Source organism: Podarcis bocagei (genome assembly GCF_964188305.1).
Source record: "Podarcis bocagei genome assembly, chromosome: Z".
Taxonomy (NCBI): Eukaryota; Metazoa; Chordata; class Lepidosauria; order Squamata; family Lacertidae; genus Podarcis; species Podarcis bocagei.
Window position 1 is genome coordinate 16,872,047 of NC_138140.1, and position 18,206 is coordinate 16,890,252.

General features: G+C 45.8%; 1 protein-coding gene across 1 annotated transcript in view; it reads right to left on the bottom strand.

The window, feature by feature from the left end:
- Positions 1-18,206, bottom strand: part of ASS1 (argininosuccinate synthase 1) — an 81,617-nt gene that overhangs the window by 31,362 nt on the left and 32,049 nt on the right. The window contains exons 9-11 of the mRNA XM_081179510.1: positions 4,968-5,058; positions 1,598-1,682; positions 172-236 (exon numbers count right to left, since the gene is read on the bottom strand). Coding sequence (XP_081035636.1) covers positions 172-236; positions 1,598-1,682; positions 4,968-5,058 — 241 coding nt within the window. The remainder of the gene's footprint in view (positions 1-171; positions 237-1,597; positions 1,683-4,967; positions 5,059-18,206) is intronic.

The window sequence follows — 18,206 nt, forward strand, 5'->3', positions numbered from 1 at the left end:
GGGCCTCAAAGTACAGTGTCACCACCAGCAGGGCCTCCACACATGATCCTGACATCCAGGCAAGCCAACATAGTAGGGAGCCCCCTTCCCTTCTGATATAGGGAGCTCAAATTAGTGTGTCAGGTCTGGGTTTAGCTGCAGCTTTGCAAGTCCAGAAAGAACAATGCTTACCTCGAGACTTCATTCCGATGAACCGGTTCTCCACGATGTCAATGCGCCCAACACCATGCTTGGCACTGTGGAGAGGAAGGAGGCGAGAGTCAATGCTCACAGGCATGGAACAGACTCCCATAATACATGCTGGACTCTCTTTCCTTGGAGGTGTATAAGAAGAGGTTGGATGGCCAGCTGCTATGTATGATCTGTTTGAGATTCCTGCATTGCAGGTGGTTGGAATAGATGACCCTTGGGGTCCCTTCCAACTCTAAAAAATCCCATGGTTCTATGTTTTTCTAAACCTGCAGGCAAGGAAGTGCAAAGCACTAGAAGCAAAGGATGATGGGAAAGGGCAAAGGTCTCTCACAGGATGGCTGGGTACAAGGGTTTTGACCCCTTTTGGACAGATGACTTAGCCACTGTACTCCATGCTCTAGAAACTTCCAAATTGGATTACTGCAATGTGCTCTGTGTGGAGCTGCCCTGGAAAATGACTCCAACACTTCAGCTGGTGCCAGGTTCAGTGGATGGGGTTAAATTTAGAACCCACATACCCCTCCTCCCATTTTAAATCAGCTGCACTGGTTGCCAGTTTGTTTCCAAACCCAATTCAAAGTGTTTACATTAGTGTTTTGAAAGCCCTAAACAACTCAGGCCCCATATACCTGAAAGGTCACCTCCTTCCCTACATAACATCCCAGGTGCCAAGACTGGCAGAGGGGGACCTCTTGGTTGTTCCACCACCCTCAGACACCCAGGAGAGGGCCTTCTCTGTGGCAGCCCCTAAGTTGTGGAGCTCCTTCCCCACAGAGATGTGTCGGGCACTTTCACTATACAGCTTCCAGTGAATGCTAAAGACACACCTCTTCATCCTAGCCTTTGGCACCTGAGGTGTATATTTTTAGGGCCCACTGTATTTCTATGATTGCAAGTTGTTTCGAACTTACATGTGCTTTAAATGGCTGTAACCCACCCTAGGTCTTTATGGTGAAGGGCAGGTAATAAACAAGAAGGACAAGGAGGGACATGTATATTTCCTCTCCCTCTTTCTCACAGGAACACTGCCTTATATGAGGTATATATATATATTGGACCCAGCTTATTTTTGTGATTGTAAGGTCTTTTAAACTGTTTTAAATATTGCGTTTTGACATTTTAATCTGGGTAATATAATGCATTTTTGTATGTTATCTTCAGTAAATATGTTCCTTTTCTTACACACGCTTTATCCTATTTGATGCATTTTGGGGCACATTAATTGGCTGGAGAACCATGGTGCAAAATTGGGAGAAGGGCAAATTTCAGAGGATGGCTGCGTTTGTGGTTCATGTATCGTTCCAGAAAGCGCAAATTATGGTAGGTCTGATGTTAAACATGAACCAAAATGAATTTCACTCTCCCTTCATCCTTCCATGGGGCCAACACAGACGGGGAAACTTACGCAATTTCATTCAGGTAAACGAAGAGCTCGAGGGACGAATGGTGAGCAGTGCCGTATTCGACATTGGTGACCTTGATGGGGACACCTGTCAGGCAAGAGAAAAGGGACATGGAGATGGACGGGGTGGGGGAGAGAAAGTCGGCACAGGAAACAGACGGGCAGGGAGGGTAACAGGGGAACTGGACTTTGAAATCCCCTTATTAATGTCAAGAGCGCCTCTTTAAAACATCACCCTGGACGTGTTAAATAGATGTGACAGATATGAACTCTAAATAACTTCTTAAAAAGGCATGGCTAAGCTGCTCCGCTCAGAAGGCTCTGGTGTTTTTTTCCCCCTTTAAAAAGCGGGGTCGGGTGAACCCTCACACAATACGAGGCCGAAAAAAAGCCCTGAGAGAAAAGAGGTGGGTTATTTTTTTTTAAGGCAATAAAAGTTTCCCCCCTCCCACATACAACTGCCCCTTCCCACCCGCCCGTCTATTCCCCCCCACTTTTTTTTTTTTGAGGAGCTTGAAATTGCGGGTAAGGCCTCGACTAATTAAATTTCACGCTCCCTCATTGTCTCAGCCCGTCGCACCTTCTGTTCCACCAGCCACCGAGACTCGGCCCCGGCGGACAAACTCTACACCCCCACCCCACAATTAAAAAAGGAGGAGGAGGAGAAAGGACGGGAAAACTGAGGCACAAGTGAAAACACAGCGCACGGCCCCTGTTAACATCCATTTGGCGGACAAATGCCGCACATGTCCCCAGTTATCCCCCTGACAGGAATAAATAGGGAGCTTGACTTAGGACTGTTTGTGGCCAAAGACCGAGAAGTTTCTCAGGGAATTCAAGAATACACTTACTTTCATTTTATTTTTAAGAGGGTGACAGTGAGGGGAAGTGGCGGGAACCCCGAGAGTGGGAAGCCCAGAGGTGTGGCAACCAAAACAGAAAGAAATATTATTTTCTGTTCTTTTTAAGAGCATGAGGGAAAGACATGAAGAGCCCAAGGTGGTGACTGAAAGAGAAAGAAACCGCTCTTTTCTTCTCTCCCCCCCCCCCAGTATGAAATGAGCAATAAATGTATACGGAAGCAGGACACAGGGGAGATGTGTGGGGAGGTGGAGAAGAGGGTGGGAGACCCATAAAAGAAAAATAGGGGGAAACTTGGCAGTGGGGGGAGGCCGGTGAGCCTGTTCAGAGGCTAATCTCTCTTCCATCTGCCCTCCTCATTACCATATAGAGCTTTATCAGTCACTAATCAGGATTCAATAGCTTCCTTTCTAGTCTTTATTACAAAAGGCCCGCTGTGTGGTGAAGGCTGCCTGTCAGCGTCTCCATTCTAAACCCATTTATATATTTTATTTTTTTGTTGTTCCCCCTGCGCCTTACACACACATACACAGGAAAGAAAAAGTGGGCTAGGAGACTGGAGGGTTTATGAATTCGGCTGTAAATGACTATTAAATGTAAGCCCCGGCGATAATGAACCCTAAATCTCTTTCTGGTCAGCACAGCCGTCGGCACCTCCTCGCCATCGTCTTTCTCGGTCTATTGTAGCCTTTTCGGACAGCGTTCGGACGTGGCCTGCCTGGAGGAGTGCGGGCATTGTCCAGGAAAGCTGCTTATCCCTTTTAAAATAGTTAATAATTAGATTAGAACTTCAAATAAATTAACTAGGGGGTAAAACAAGGATGTGTTTGCAGGCGAAAGGAGGGTAGCATGTGGGTGCGTGTGGGTTTCTGTGGGTGCCAGAGCATGCCTTTCTCTCAAAACACAGAGTGAGTTATTAAACCTCACTGCATCACTCTGTGTCGTCCAGTAGGGATGCTGGGTGGACACATGGTGATAGAGGGAGAATCCATTGATGGGCCTTCGCTTTCCCTACTGGTTAATTTATTTGTGCTTTGATCAGGCTATTAACTATATTGTACCTTGGCGTTGTAGTGGATCGCTCTATGAAAATGTAGGCCCAGTACACAGTGGCTGTGGAAAAGGGAAATTTCATGCTAGGGATCGTTAGGAAAGGAATTGAAAATTAAAATGTGGATATAATGCCTTTATAAAAATCTATGGTGTGAAAGTGTTTTGAATACTGTGTATAATTCTGGTCACCTCACCTCAGAAAGGATATTGAAGAATAGGAAATTATCAAGGGACTGAAGCAATTCTCCTATGAGGAAAGGTTGGAGCTTTGGGGATTATTATTATTATTAGTCTAGAAAAAAGGCAGCATGATAGACAATGATAAAATTATGCATGGCATGGAGAAAATGGATACAGAAAAGCATTTTTCTCCCTCATAACACTAGAAGTTGTGGATATCCAATGAAGCTGAATGTTGGAAGATTCAGGGCAGATAAAAGAAAAGGGGTTTTCATGCAGCACATAGTAACTCTGGAATTCACTCCCACAGGAGGCAGTAAAGGCCACCAACTTGGATAGTCTTAAGAGACAAATTCATGAAGGAGAAGGCTATCAATGGCTAGTAGCCACAAAGGCTCTGCTCTGAAGTAATGCTTCTGATCCAGTTGTTGGAAACCACAGGAAGAGATAGTGCCCTTGGGCTCCGGTCCTGTTTTGAGTTTTCTCAGAAGAGGCATCAGGTTGGCCACTGTAAGAACAAGATGCTGGACCAGGTGGGCCACTGGCCTGATCCAACAGTCTCTTAGGTTCTTAATCAGTAGATCAACCAAAGCTTGATTTCCCATCATCTGATTACTCTGTTTGATGGCCTTTGGATGGATATGTTAACAAACTCTACTAAAAAGCACCAAAGCCTAACCTCAAAGCTTGCTCCAAGCCCCCTGACTATTTAGAGCAGGCATGTCCAAAGTCCGTTTTGGAGGCCTAATCCGGTGTACCAGTCAATGTAATCTGGCCCCCGTGGCAGTATATGCCCTGGGGTAAAAACTCAGCAACTTCAATACTAAAAAAAACTCAACAACTTTGGTCAGCTCTCATGCATGTTCTTTGAAAAAAGTTTGGGCACCCCCGATTTAGAGTGTCCTTTTCTGCACCATTTCCAAGCCTACAACACATTTTTATTTTAGATCATGGGTAGACAAACTAAGGCCAGGGGGCCAGATCTGGCCCAAACACCTTCTAAATCCAGCCCGCGGATATTCTGGGAATCAGTGTGTTCTTACATGAGTAGAATGTGTGCTTTTATTCAAAATGCATCTCTGGGTTATTTGTGGGGCATAGGAATTCATTCATTATTTTTTTCCAAAATATAGTCCGGCCCCCCACAAGGTCTGAGTGACAGTTGACCGGCCCCCTGCTGAAAAAGTTTGCTGACCCCTGTTTTAGATGTTGTGACCAGAACTGTACTCACTCTTCCGAATGTGGCCGCAATGCAGCATTGCAAAAAGACTGTCCTTACCCTTCTTGAATTCAATCTCTAAGATGTCTGGAGTGTCTGGGGCTGTAGCAGGGTCTCTTGTCCTTTTGTAAAGGCCAGGGGGTGCCTGGTTCTGTAAGAGAGAGAGAGAGAGAGAGAGAGAGAGAGAGAGAGAGAGAGGGGAGAGATATGAGTGTTAGCAGTTAGCAACACTGGATGCAAATCACCTAGGCCCAAGAAATTTGGGAGTGAAGACAGGAATGGAAGGTGTGGTTTGGAAAACCCCTCCTGGCATTCACAGTACAAGCATACATTTGTTTCTGACCCAGGGTGAGCTCTGAAATCAGTTCAGGGTGGCTTTGATCAGTTCAAACCAGGGGCAGGAGGAGAGATGACTATGCAGGCACCTACTGGCTAGTGCCTGTGATATCGTTAACGCATGTCCACTCATGATTTGTTGTCAACCGCACACAAGGACTGCAGGGAATGTTCTGCTGAATGCAGCTCATTTTCAGGGGGAAAGGGGTGAACAAATAAAATTTCTGGTGGGGGGGGCATAGAAAAAATATCTTCTGAGAATTTTCAGCAATATTCTGTCAATAGCAGACTTATGGAGCATGACACTGGTTACAAGCAGAAGCAGCTTTTCCTAAAAGTATTGGTTAAATAGATAGGGAAAGGGATCTATTTCTAGAAACCAGCCATGAGACCTAGCAGCAAAAACTCTAGTTTTCAAAGTTTAGATAACCTTTGACATACTAGATGCTGGGAGGGAAGAAGGTGTGAATGATGGGGCTGTCACCATGCCTCTATAGCTTCTGGTCAGCCACTGTTGGGAAGGAGAATGCCAAGATGGAGAGACAAGTTGATTGGATAGCCAGTGGTATAGCATGGGCTACCAGTGCCTGGTGGCCGCATGGAGAGTAGGGGGAAGGAGGGAAATGGACAGAGTACGCATGCGCATTCAACTGCCTAATGGCATCTGCATCACCCAGGGAGATCGCAGCTGCAGATATAAGAAAAAAAGCTGTTCTGTCGTCTAGAAAGGTCACTTCCTGGTTTGAATGGAGAAGCCATTTTCAATGGAGCTCAGCTACGGAAGCATGCAGCTGTACTGAGGCAGCACCAAGTGTTGAAATTTTGCACCCCTAACAATTTTGCACCTGGGGCAACTGCCCTATGCTATGCTGGCATGGACCACACCAACTATGCTGGTGTGGACCAGCATGTCCTGTGTTCTCACATGGTCCTGCCTACATTACAACATTCCCTGCAGGCTGTGGTGATGGCTACCAACTAGGATGATTTCAAAAAGAGTATCATACAAATCCATGTTCTTCCTCCATTGTCAGAAGCCTCTGAATACCAATTGCTGGGAAGCACAAGTGGGGAGAGTGTTTCTGGTGCAATCAAGTGCTTGCTTGTGGTTTTCCCGCTGGGGCATCTGGCTGGCCACTGTGAGGAGGTTGGATTAGATGATCTCTTCTTATGTCCTTACATCAGTGGATTTGGGCAAGTTGGGACAACCTGATGTTGTAGAGTTGCCTGGCCAGAACTTCCTTTTAAGAAACTAAATGTTGCCTTGGCTGGATCAGACAAAGGTCTAGCCAGCAGTCTCTCCCCAACAGCAGCCCAGCTGAATACCTCTGGGATCTCATGAATAAACCACAAGGCCTTTTGAGCATGGCAGTCTGGCATCTTGCCTCTGGTCATGGGGGCTTCATTGGAGTTGCTAATGGCTTTAACACAGGAACATAAAAGCATAAGAAGAACCTGCTGGATCCGGACAATGGTCCATGTAGTGGACAACCAGATGCCGGTGGGAAACCCACAAGCAGGATTTCAGCAACTGGTGTTTGGAAGGACTGCTGCCTCCAGCCATGGAGGCAGAGCAGAGTCACCATGGCTAGTAGACATTGATAGCCCTCTCCTCCATGAATTCGTCCAATCTTCTTCTAAAGCTACCCTAGTTGGTGGTCAGCACTGCCTCCTGCAAGAGTGAGTTCCATAGTTTAACAATGTGCTGCTTGAAGAAGGACTTTCTGTAATCTGTCCTGAATCTTCCAACATTCTGCTTCATCAAATGTCCACGAGTTCTAGCATCGTGAGAGAGTGTGGTGGCCGGGCATTCAGAGATATACTTCCCCTGAGCATGGAGGCTTCCTTGGAGTTCTTAACAACTTCCCTTTGACAACTTCCCAGCCTCCTATGCATGCAATCCGCAAACCTTTACACACACACACACACCTCTTCTTAAAAGCCTAAGACTGCTCAGGCAGCAAAAAAAAGAAAGAAAGAAACCCTGCCAAAGGAAGGGTTGGGATTTTTTATTATTATTTTGCCACCCTTTGCAAAATGAGAGCACTGGAGGTGTTTGGGAACAAAGGGCCTTGTGGGGAATCAGACAATTTTTTTCCCCTCAACTTGATCTCATCTTTTCCTTTGACGCCCCCACAGCTGGAGGTGGAATAGCTATGGAGGAACAAGTCAGGCAGGGAAAACGGCAGAGGGTGGGGGGAATGCGACTTTGGCAGAGAGGGAAAAGATAGAGGCAGAACCCCATACACTTCCAGAGAGAGGGAGAGGGAGAGAAATGGGGTTTATTCTGCACTGACCGAAAAACTAATGACTAGCCTTGACCCCAGCAGGTGCTCTGGGAGACTGTGCATTTTGACGGTGTCCCCAAGGTTAATACACCCAGGGGGGAAATAGAGGAACAAAGCAAAAAAGCCATTTCAAAACACATCAACCTTTATGTATATATATATTTTTCCACCCCCCTCACCAGATTTTTACAGCACAGGGGTGTCTTATCTCTTAAAACCGGGCTGGTGGGAAAAAGAGCAACAACATTCCCATAATTAGTTTATGCCTCGGGGGCTTCTGATGAATTTCCACATTTGCGGGCATGCAGTAAGTGGGGGGTGGAGCTGAAGAGGAGAAGGGGGGGAGAGAGAGAATAAGGGAATCTCTCTGGGCATGTGGAAATAAATTCCTCTGTCTACTTGCTGGCTTTGCAATTTCACAGGGTCCAGCTCTTTCCTGGGCCAGCCTCCGACTCTGAGGCGTCATGTTACGCCAACGGCTGGAGAGCGGAACTGTGCACAACATCTAGGCCCAAATACAGGATGGCTTGACGTTTGCAGGGGTTTGAAAAGATAAATTCAGTTTGAGCAAGGGTGGGTGACATCTCTTGCTGTATAAACTGTACAGCTGACACAGGTTTGCATCAAGTCCACTGAGAAACCCTTGCCTCCCATCTCCAGGGACCTAGCGATGAACCAATCTGTCCATGTTGGTTTCACTCCCCTCCCAATCTTAAAAGTTTAGTTTGTCACATTTATGCATCAGTTGCCAAATTTAAAGGTGTATTTTTAACATGTGTGTACAGTGGTACCTCAGGTTACATACACTTCAGGTTACATACCCTTCAGGTTACAAACTCCGCTAACCCAGAAATATTACCTCAGGTTAAGAACTTTGCTTCAGGATGAGAACAGAAATTGTGCTCCGGCGGTGCGGCGGCAGTGGGAGGCCCCATTAGCTAAAGTGGTGCTTCAGGTTAAGAACAGTTTCAGGTTAAGTACAGCCCTCCGGAACAATTAAGTACGTAACCTGAGGTACCACTGTACTATATATTTTAAAAAGTGGTCTGTCTACTTGTTTGTCTGCTTGTCTGTCTGTCTGTCTGTCTGTCGCTTCTCTATGCATTTGGATGCCTCTTGAGATATACTTGGCATGAAGGCGGGAGTAGGTGGCTTTTGTCAACACGTCATTTTGAATCAAGATGGTGGACCAAAACTTGACTTCACCATGACTTTGCCCAGTTTTTGGTGGGCCAGTTCCAAACTCACAAATTATACTGCCCATTTAAAAAAAATCACCGTATTTGTTGGTTCCCATGCAGCATCAGACAATCCATACTAGTATACTGCATAATGCACATTTATGCAAGCCATTTTCTGTAATGATACTAGAAAATGCTCCCTAATAAAGATTAATTTTCACCAATACATGCATTTTCATACATACTTCCTCATGCATATTTTCAGACACTTTTTTTGCTTGCCGAACTGCACAGCACAGACTCTGAAGACACACATATTTCAAAGCATCATTGTGCTTCTGTTTTCAGGAAGTTCAAATGAGGTAGATTTGAATTAAAATGTGAGCTCAACTGAACCTAATTCCTGTTCTTGTCTTTGCTGGAAGCCCCACATTCCTTAAAGAGTCACAGATGAAGTTTTTTTTTTTTTTTTAAACCAGCCTATTACTACCTCTCCACAAAGTTGCTCAGAACAGCTAACAGCAATATGATGTCCTGAAACAAATTTTAAAATATTAAAATGTGGGCATGGCTCCCAATGAAGAATTCTGATCCAGGAGGGTTATTTTTACAATAAGATCAGCCCAAGGGCAGTAGTAGGTTCAGGGCTGGCTAAAGGAAGTATTCATTCTGCATGGTACATGGTTAAGAAATCCCCTGTGAAATAAGGGGGCTTCCACCGCTAGTTGAAACGGTTTAGACAGATGCACTGAAGATCAAGCCTGTCAAAAGCTATTGCAATGATAACTAAATGAAGATATTACATTCTTACCTGTTGCTGGAGGCAGTACTAGCCCATCCAGTCCCTCTGCATGATTTAGAATAACGTGGAGCATCTGCTTCTGCATGCAGGTTCAATCCCCAACATCTCCAGATAGAGCTGGGGGAAAACTCCTGCCTGAAACTCTGGAGAGGCACTCCCAGTCAGCATAGGCAGTACTGAGCTAGATGGACCAAGGCTCTGATTCAGTATAAGGCAGCTCCCTATGTCCCCATTTAAATCAGCCTTTCATTCGGAACCAAAAGGACTAGAATCTTAACTCATTTTGGGGGGAAGGTCCACAGCTTAATTGCAGAGAGCTTGTGTTGCAAGGAGAAAGTGCCAGGTGCAATCCCCAGCATCTCCAGGTAGGACTGGGGAAAGACAACACTGAACTAGATGGACCCAACAGTTTGACTGAGGAGAAGGCAACCTCCTATGCAGGAATGGCATGTCCCATTTCACCACCGAAGATGAAATGGGAAGGTGCATCCCTTGCGCGGGTTGTGTGGCAGTGCCAGCAAAGTGGAGGCAGCGACAGTAGGTTCTGGTGAGTTTTCCCGAGATCTTGCTGGGTCAGAGCTGTTGCTGGAGCCACTTCTCTGCCACCAGCAGAGGTGGTGATGTGGGCAGGGTCTCCCCAGGGATGCCTCCTCTTGGGCTTCCGTCACCTGAGGCGGCTGACTCAGCCTGCCTCATGGGTGAGCTCTTCCTATGCCTTCCTATTTAATTGTGGAGTGTCCAGTCCTTCTCTAATTCAGAAGCAAGCTCTTTCAAGTACCACATAGGGACTAGAAAATTTGCTTGTTCATGAAAGCAGAGATTCACCTCTGATGACCCACCACTGAGGTATAGTTCTTCTCCAAAGGTACTGTGGCTCAGCATTAGAGCATTTGCCTTTCACGCAGAAAGTCCTCAGCAGTCCCTGGTTTCTTCAAGGTAGGGCTGGGAGAGCCTCCCTGTCTGAAAACCTGGAAAGCCACAGCTGCCAGTCAGAACAGGCAATACTGAGCTAGATGGACTGACTCAGTAATACAGCAGCTTCCTATGTCCTTATTCAGGGTGTGTGTGTGTAGGGTCTTCCAAGGAAACCCCTCATATACACACAGCCCCCTGGATCAGAAGCTGTTCATGTCACTGGGAAAGGCTTCCACTTAGTACAAAGAGCCCCTGGCTGTGGTCCAACTAGAACATTTATCCCATCAAGCAGACACCACCAGCAGATGGGAGTGCCCAAGGAGAAGGCATGGGGGCAGCCATAAGGGGGGGAAATGGAGCAGTGGGGAGATGTGCAGCTTAAATTATTTAAACATTACAGATTGAACTCCCTCACCAACAAAAAGTGGGTGCAACTCCATTGCACCAAAATGGTCAATGAAGCTCCCAATGGAATATATTCCCAGTGCTGGAAGATAGGATCTTTTCCAGGTTTCTCAGGTAGCTGGGAGGCAGATGACCTCAGCAATTATTTATTTCTTTATAGTAATAAAAAAAATTACACCATCAAAAAAATCAGAGCAGCTTGCAATGACGATATCTATATACATTTAAAAATAAATAAATTAAAAACCACTTTAAAAAATCAGAGATTGGCAGACAGTTCCAAGGGGCTGGGCCCAGGACACTCCAGGCTCAGTTTCTTTTTGTTTTCAGATGAAACTCAATAACTCAGGAATGCTCCTGCAAGAACGAGTGGTCATTCTGGGATATAAAGGTTCAGGCCGTCCCCAAGGTACCCTGGACCAGAGTTGTTTAGGGCTTTGTAAATTAACAACTTGAACCTGGCTCAGTTGTTGATGGGCAGCCAGTACAACTGTTCTAACAAGGGTCTCCCATGTTGTTGACTAGGTGCCCCCATCAGCAGCCTGACTGCCCCATACTGTACCATCTGCACTTTCCAAACCAGGCCTGCAGGAGGCCCTACCTAGAGCATATTGCAGTAATAGAGCCTTGAGGTTGTAGTCTGAGGCTCTTCTTTTCCAAACTGCATCGCAACTGCATCATTGCAGGCCCACAAACCAAAATTTGCTGAGAAACGAGGTCTTCCACAACCTGCTCTCTCCCTACTGTGGGGCTTTTTACACCCTCCAGGTTTCTGCACCCTTCATTCTAGCTGAGGTCCTGCAACTGGGGCCCTTCCCTACCATAATCTTGGTGAATGGAAAGGCCCCACCCTGCTCCTTCCAACATCGGTGGACCCTCCTGATGGTGTCCACATATGATCTCCTCAGGAGCCATTGCCTGGTTGGTGCTTGGTGGTGAGGATTGGGGCCTGCAAAGGACCATCGAGCCCCTCTAGCCCATCACACACACTTCCAAGTTTCAGTGCTATTAAAGGACAAAAAACAAAAACAAAACCTCTTTCTACCACCATGATGGAAAGCTTCTTCCCACCAACACCAAATGCTAGAATGAAATTTGAGGTGAAAGGAGTCCACTGAGGACAAAAGGAGATGTACTGGCATACTTTGGGGGAATCTAAAGTGTACCAAGATAACATCTGTGGGGCCAAACATGCACCCCAAATCAAACATGTGCCCTGAATTCTGAGCATGATCACTTCTCATGGGATGTCATTTTGGGAAATAAAAATGACGAAAGGATGTCTGCTTAAGCAGCAACAGCTTATAATATCTTGGGAGGGCTAATGGCTAGCGAGAACCCTAAAGAGGAGCACTCCTGCAAAAAAGGGAAGTGCATGCTGCAACATTTTGTGGCAGGCCCCACTTTTAGTTAGATCGAAATCTGCCACAGATGTCCTTGGGCTTCTGGGGACCCATGAACAAAAAACAGTGGGCCACATCCCCTGAATGAAGCTGGAGTAACGGCCACACAATCCTGCCTTTGTTTCTCTTTTGATTCATTGCTGGGAGACATTTTGGGAAGCTCAACCCCTGGAAGCACTGGGGTCCAGCTCACATTTAGGAATTTCCCTCTGGACATACTGTCCTCTGGAGATCACAGCTTCACCAGCCCCTGGGCACTCATGGACCAGTCACTGCTGGGCTTGTGAGCCCCCAGGCTGGACTTGAACAAGGCCCTGATGCTGACATCCGCTGCGTCATAACCATCCCAGAGAATGTGCAACCTAGGTACAGGAATGTGTGACAAACACGCCTCTCTCTTTCCAATATCTCAGGGATCAGGGAGGAAGGGAAGGAGGAATCAGTCAGTCCTGGTTCCCTCAGTTTCTCATTTTTCCAATATTAAATTCAGTCCTCTAGATTCCTGCAGCAATTTGCAATAATAATAAAAACCATCTCCTGAAAATTCATCAGAGCTGTGAGGGGATGGGGCGCAAAGGTGAGGTGTAAAGGGAGGGGCACTATATTGGCAAGGGGTGAGATTTTGGTAGAGGGCAGGTGGGGTTGCTGAGCAATGTGAACAGGGGCAGGAACCTGCAGTATTATATAATTGTAAACATTAGTTGGTTGGAAAACTGCACTGCAAAATTCAGAAAGAACAGATTCAAAAGTTCAAATTTTGAAGGATGGCTGTTTGCAGTTCACACACTGCAAATTTCATAGCTTAGTCTTTAAATGAGAAAAGAATCCAATTTCTTCTCCATCCCTAATTGTCTAGCTCCATTTTTTTGTGGGGGGAAACTCCAGTTCCCAGCATCTCTGACCACTAGGTCATGCTAGAGTCCAACAACATCTGAGAATAAGAACATATGAAGAGCCCTTGGGCAGTGACCCACTTAGCCCAGCATCCCCACAGTGACCAACCAGAAACCCCAATGAAAGCCCACAAGCAGGACCCAAGCGCGAGAGCCCTCCTCCCTCCAGTAGCTTCCAGCAACTGGTGTTCAGAAACATGACTGCCTCCAACCACGGCAGCACCCCATCATGGAAGAACTCCAGCTTCTCCACTCCAATGTACTGGTGTCCTGACCGTAGAGCATGTTGGGGGAACTGTGAGCCTTCCAGCCCTTGTTGGACCATGCTTCCCACCACCCATGTCTGTTGGCTAAGCCAGCTGGGGCTGGCGGGTGCTGCCACCCTAGATCTCCATGGACCAAAATGAACGACGGGTGTTCAGGCTACTTTTTTCCTGAAAACCTCTCTCTATTTTGAGTTGCAGCAGGAGTTAGATTGGGGGGGGAGAGTAGAGGGTGCTGATATGCTGACACCCTGTCCCTTCGTCTTCTCCTCCTCCACCCCCTTTTGCCATCATCACCCCCCCAACAGACATGACCCCCCCCCCAGACCTGACAGCCGGAGGGATTTGAAAACAGATGGTTGAGCTATTTTCTGCCTCTGTGAGGCCCGATTGAGGAGCAATGAGGCAGCTAATACCTCGGAAGATAGAAATTTACTTGCTTTAACTTCATATGGGTACCCTGAAAAGAGTTCATTCAGTCCCAGGCACAACAATATCAACCCTGGATGAATAAACCATTTGCAGCATCGATAGCTGTACATCACACTTTAGTTCATGGACCATTTACTTCCAATTTTTTCCTCTTCTTGCCCCACTCCCTGATTCTTCATGCACACACACCCTCCCCACAATCACCCAGCCTCCTCCCTCCCTCCCTCTCCCCCCACCTTCTTTCTTTCCCCATTGCCCCTTCATCCCTTTAAAGATGACATCCCAAGACCAGCCCTCCTATGGTGTGGGATAAATAAGGAGGCATTGATATACTATAGCAAACCTCTATGTTGTTTGAACTGGGGCATTTTCCTTCTTTTTAAGTGGGGAACAGAATAAGCCAAAGCATGTACCCAAATGATGGAATGAAGCCCATAATGCCATGTTGATGCATTTATTTAATTATTTTTTTAAAAAAAATCTACTTAGTTGTTTTATTTAACAGTCCTGGTTTAGGGAATTGTAACTATAGACCCAACTTTGCTTTCAAGACATTTGGTTAAAGAGTTTTAAACATTTCACATACAGATGTGTGCCTTTTCTAGACACTCAATTCTTCTCTGCCTTTTACCCAGTGCTTTTTTTCTTTAAAAAAAATGTTTAGGGGTACTCTCATTTTCCTACTCATATTGAAATACCGCCCCTCAATGAGGCCCAACTTAGATACACAAAATGTTTAAGGGTATGCGTACCCCTACGTCCCCCCAGAAAAAAACACTGTTTTTACCTCTCCCTTTCCTGATCCCCCACCCACCTGCCTTCGTTCTGCTTCCCTCACCACCCACCCACCCCACCAACCTGGAGTACTAAAGTTTTTCATGATCTGAGCACAGGTTCTTCCTTGCTTTCCAAATAAGTATGATCAAGCCTTCCTGAAAAGCACAGCCAGAGTAAAATTGGAATCTGCCGCCCGTATAATTTGGGTTTCTGCGTTTACGCATTTTGAGTACATGTGTGTGTGTTGTTAAAATAACAGACCCATACATGAAAATGCAGCATTTTTTTCCCTTTGATGTAAAAGATATCGTTAGGAAGGGGGAAATGGAGCGAAGGGGGAGGGAGAATCCAATCTCTCTTGCTTTAGAGCGGGTCATAACCTTGTTTCATTAGGTTTTTGTACAGATGGGCTTGTTGCATGAGCGAGTGTGTGTTTTGAATATAGACATTTCTGTATATATACCCTAGGAACTGTTTTTTATTTTTTTTAGGGGGTGGGGGTGGGCAGGGACACAGTTAGAAACTTAAGGTATTGTTATGGGCACCAGAAAATGCCCATTTCACAGGAGGAAAAACAGGGGATCATTTATTAATTAGGTTTCTTACCCTCACTCTTCAGCACAAGATTCAAGGGTGGACTGGAGAAAGGGGGAAAGGCAATGGATTCACGTAAGCTTCACTCATAGTGCACCTATTGAAATTAATGGACTCAAAGAAAAGCCTGCTGTGTCAGGTCAATGTCCCAGCAAGTCCAGCATCCTGTTCTTACCAGGGGCCAATCAGACATCCCAATGAAAATCCCACAAGCAGGATATGAGTGCCCTGGTGACTCTCCCCACCTGTGATTCCCAGCAACAGGTATTCAGAAGCATCCTGCTTCTGACAGTGGAGGGAGAGCATCACAAGAGCCTGGCTACTGGATTAGGCCAAAGGCCTATCTAGTCTAGCATTTGGTTCTCACAGGTAGGAACCCTAACAAAGAGGACATGAATGCAGGAGACCAACTTAGTTCTGTTCGTTAATTCCTATGGGGGAACCCTAGCTGAATACTACCCAATATCCAAACCCAGTCAAAACAACTTGCTGTGCAAAGGAATAGGATGGTCCTAAAATATACTTCTCAGTGGCTGAAGGCCAGAGTACAGAGGTACATTTTCAGCATATCTGTACAATGAGGGTGGCCGGTGCACCTCTGCAGAGAGGGAATTCCATCATCTTTAATTTATTTGTGGGTTGTCTAACATGGGGCAGTGCTGAGGTGACTTACCACCAAGTTTAAAGACTTTACAGATTTCATCAAATGCCTGGGAGAAGTGAATTCTGTCTGTCTTTATTAAAATTTAGAGGTAGTCCTCTGACTTTACACCCCCCCACACACACAAAGGCTCAGTTTTCAATGTCTCCACACTCAGTTAAGCCCAAGCCCCACTACCTGAGTCCCCTACTTGCACCAGCCTTTTCAATGAATTGGTGACAAGCCTAGAGTGCTGACTGGTGCAGAGATTCAACAGGCAGCCTCCTCTGTGAGTGGCTAATTCTGCTGGAGGAGGGTGTGTGTGAATGAAATGACACGCAATACCAAGATGCTGCAGAAATGCCTATCCTCAACAGGGGTTGGCAAGAAGCAAGCAAGTCCAGAGCAGGGACTCACACAGGGATATGACAGGCAGCCTTCTCTTGGGGCAAATTATTGTGCTCCACCTCTCTGCATTGCTATGATCAAAACACAGAGATTCAGAGCAGGCACACAATAAGATTATGCTATCTGTTGTTGATGTTGTTGTTGTTGTAAGTTGCATTCAATGCAAGTCCTACTCAGAGCAGATCCATTAAAATTAATAAATGTAACTAATTTATGTCCATTAATTTCAATGGATCTACTTGGGATAAACCTTAGTTGTATACATTTTACTATTATTAGGCAGGTGGCTTCTGTTTTAACTTTTAAACACCTGCTGAAAACATTTCGGGCCTATGATGCAGGCAATTAAGAATACATATTCCCATAATGGTTAACAGATGTCTGTTTTTTAAGTTTTTAATGGTTTTAATGTATGGCTTTATGTGTTCTTGTTGTAAGCTGCTTTGATTTTTTTAAAATGAAATCGTAGTCTATAAATGTTTTTCATAAATAGATAAATAAATATACTAGTTGTTGTTGTTGTTGGGTTGTATTCAATGCTAATCCTAATTAGAGTGGATCCATTAAAATTAATAAACATGACTAACTTCTGTGCATTAATTTCAATAGATCTACTCGGTGCAAACCTTACTTGGATACAATTAGTAGTAATAGTATTAGATGTATTTATTATTATTTACCAACCCTTCACCATAAGGTTCCAGGGTGGGTCCCAACCATTTGAAGTACAATACTATGCACGATTTACACCAAATTAAACTGCCTGCCCAACCTCTTTCAAGTGATGTTTCCTTGGGAGGAAAGTAATCATGCAGAGACATGACAGCACCCTCCCTTTGGGGGGCAAGTTGGTGCTTACAGGAGCCTTTCATTTTACATCTCGCAGCACATTAGCAGTCCTCTATGGCAGAAAGCTTCAAGAAGCCATAGTCTAGGGCATCACCCAGTTGCCAGGAATGGCACAAGTACCTTTATCCCAAACACACACACAATTTTCTCACCCATCATCACCTCCCCCCCATCCCCGGCCAACCCTCCGTGCCTGATTGTCTAATTAGTGCTGATGGATAGTTTAAGTAGCTCCCCTGAGCGTGGCAAGTCCAGCAGAGCATAAAGTGGAAGCGATTAGGACCAGCAGGCAACAAAGCCATCCAGCCCCATTAAGATGCAGTGAGGGCCATGCCCAGGAACTCCGGAGTGACACGCAGAGCTGCCAGACAAGGAGGACAGCACTTGGAAGTGGGTGGACAGTGCCTGCTGGGCCTGCCCCCCCCCCCCATAGGAGCGCTTAAGGAGTAATATCCACATGGGCTCAAGCAAGGAGGATCTCTGGAAGAGACACAGGTCCAAGGCCTTGTGGGATGCTCAAGGAATCCTGGGAAATGCAGCTTGTTACAGGTGCTGAGAGTTGTTAGGAGATTCCTCCCCTCCCAAGAGATACAGTTCCCAGAGTTCCCTGGGAAGAGGGCTTGAGTGTCAAACCACTCAGAGAGTTAGTTGGCTCTGCCTCTCATTGGCTCTTCCTGGCTCCTCCTATTGTTTGGCCTTCCTGTTTCCTGCCCTACCAATCTCAATGGGCATTGGCCACCACGGGATTTGTGCACAGAACATGGCTGTTCTGATCCCATCGAGCTCTGCCCACCTCCTGCACTGAGCATATGCCTGAGCTATTCATGTATTTTCATGCAGAATTATACATGGGGAATAGTATATTATAACTATAATATGCATTAAAAAATGCTACTCCTGTGTGGTACTATAGTTCTGCAACATCATGCTTTACCTATTAACACATGGTTATTTTTTTTTAATACAGTTGTGTATCTTGTTGTGTGCATCTGTTTTTGTACAGGAATAGCCAACAAGGCACCAGAGGTCTTAATTATTACTTTACTTATCTCATTTATACCCCACCTTTTCCTCCAAGGAGCTCAAGGTAGCTTATGTGGTTCTCTTCCACCA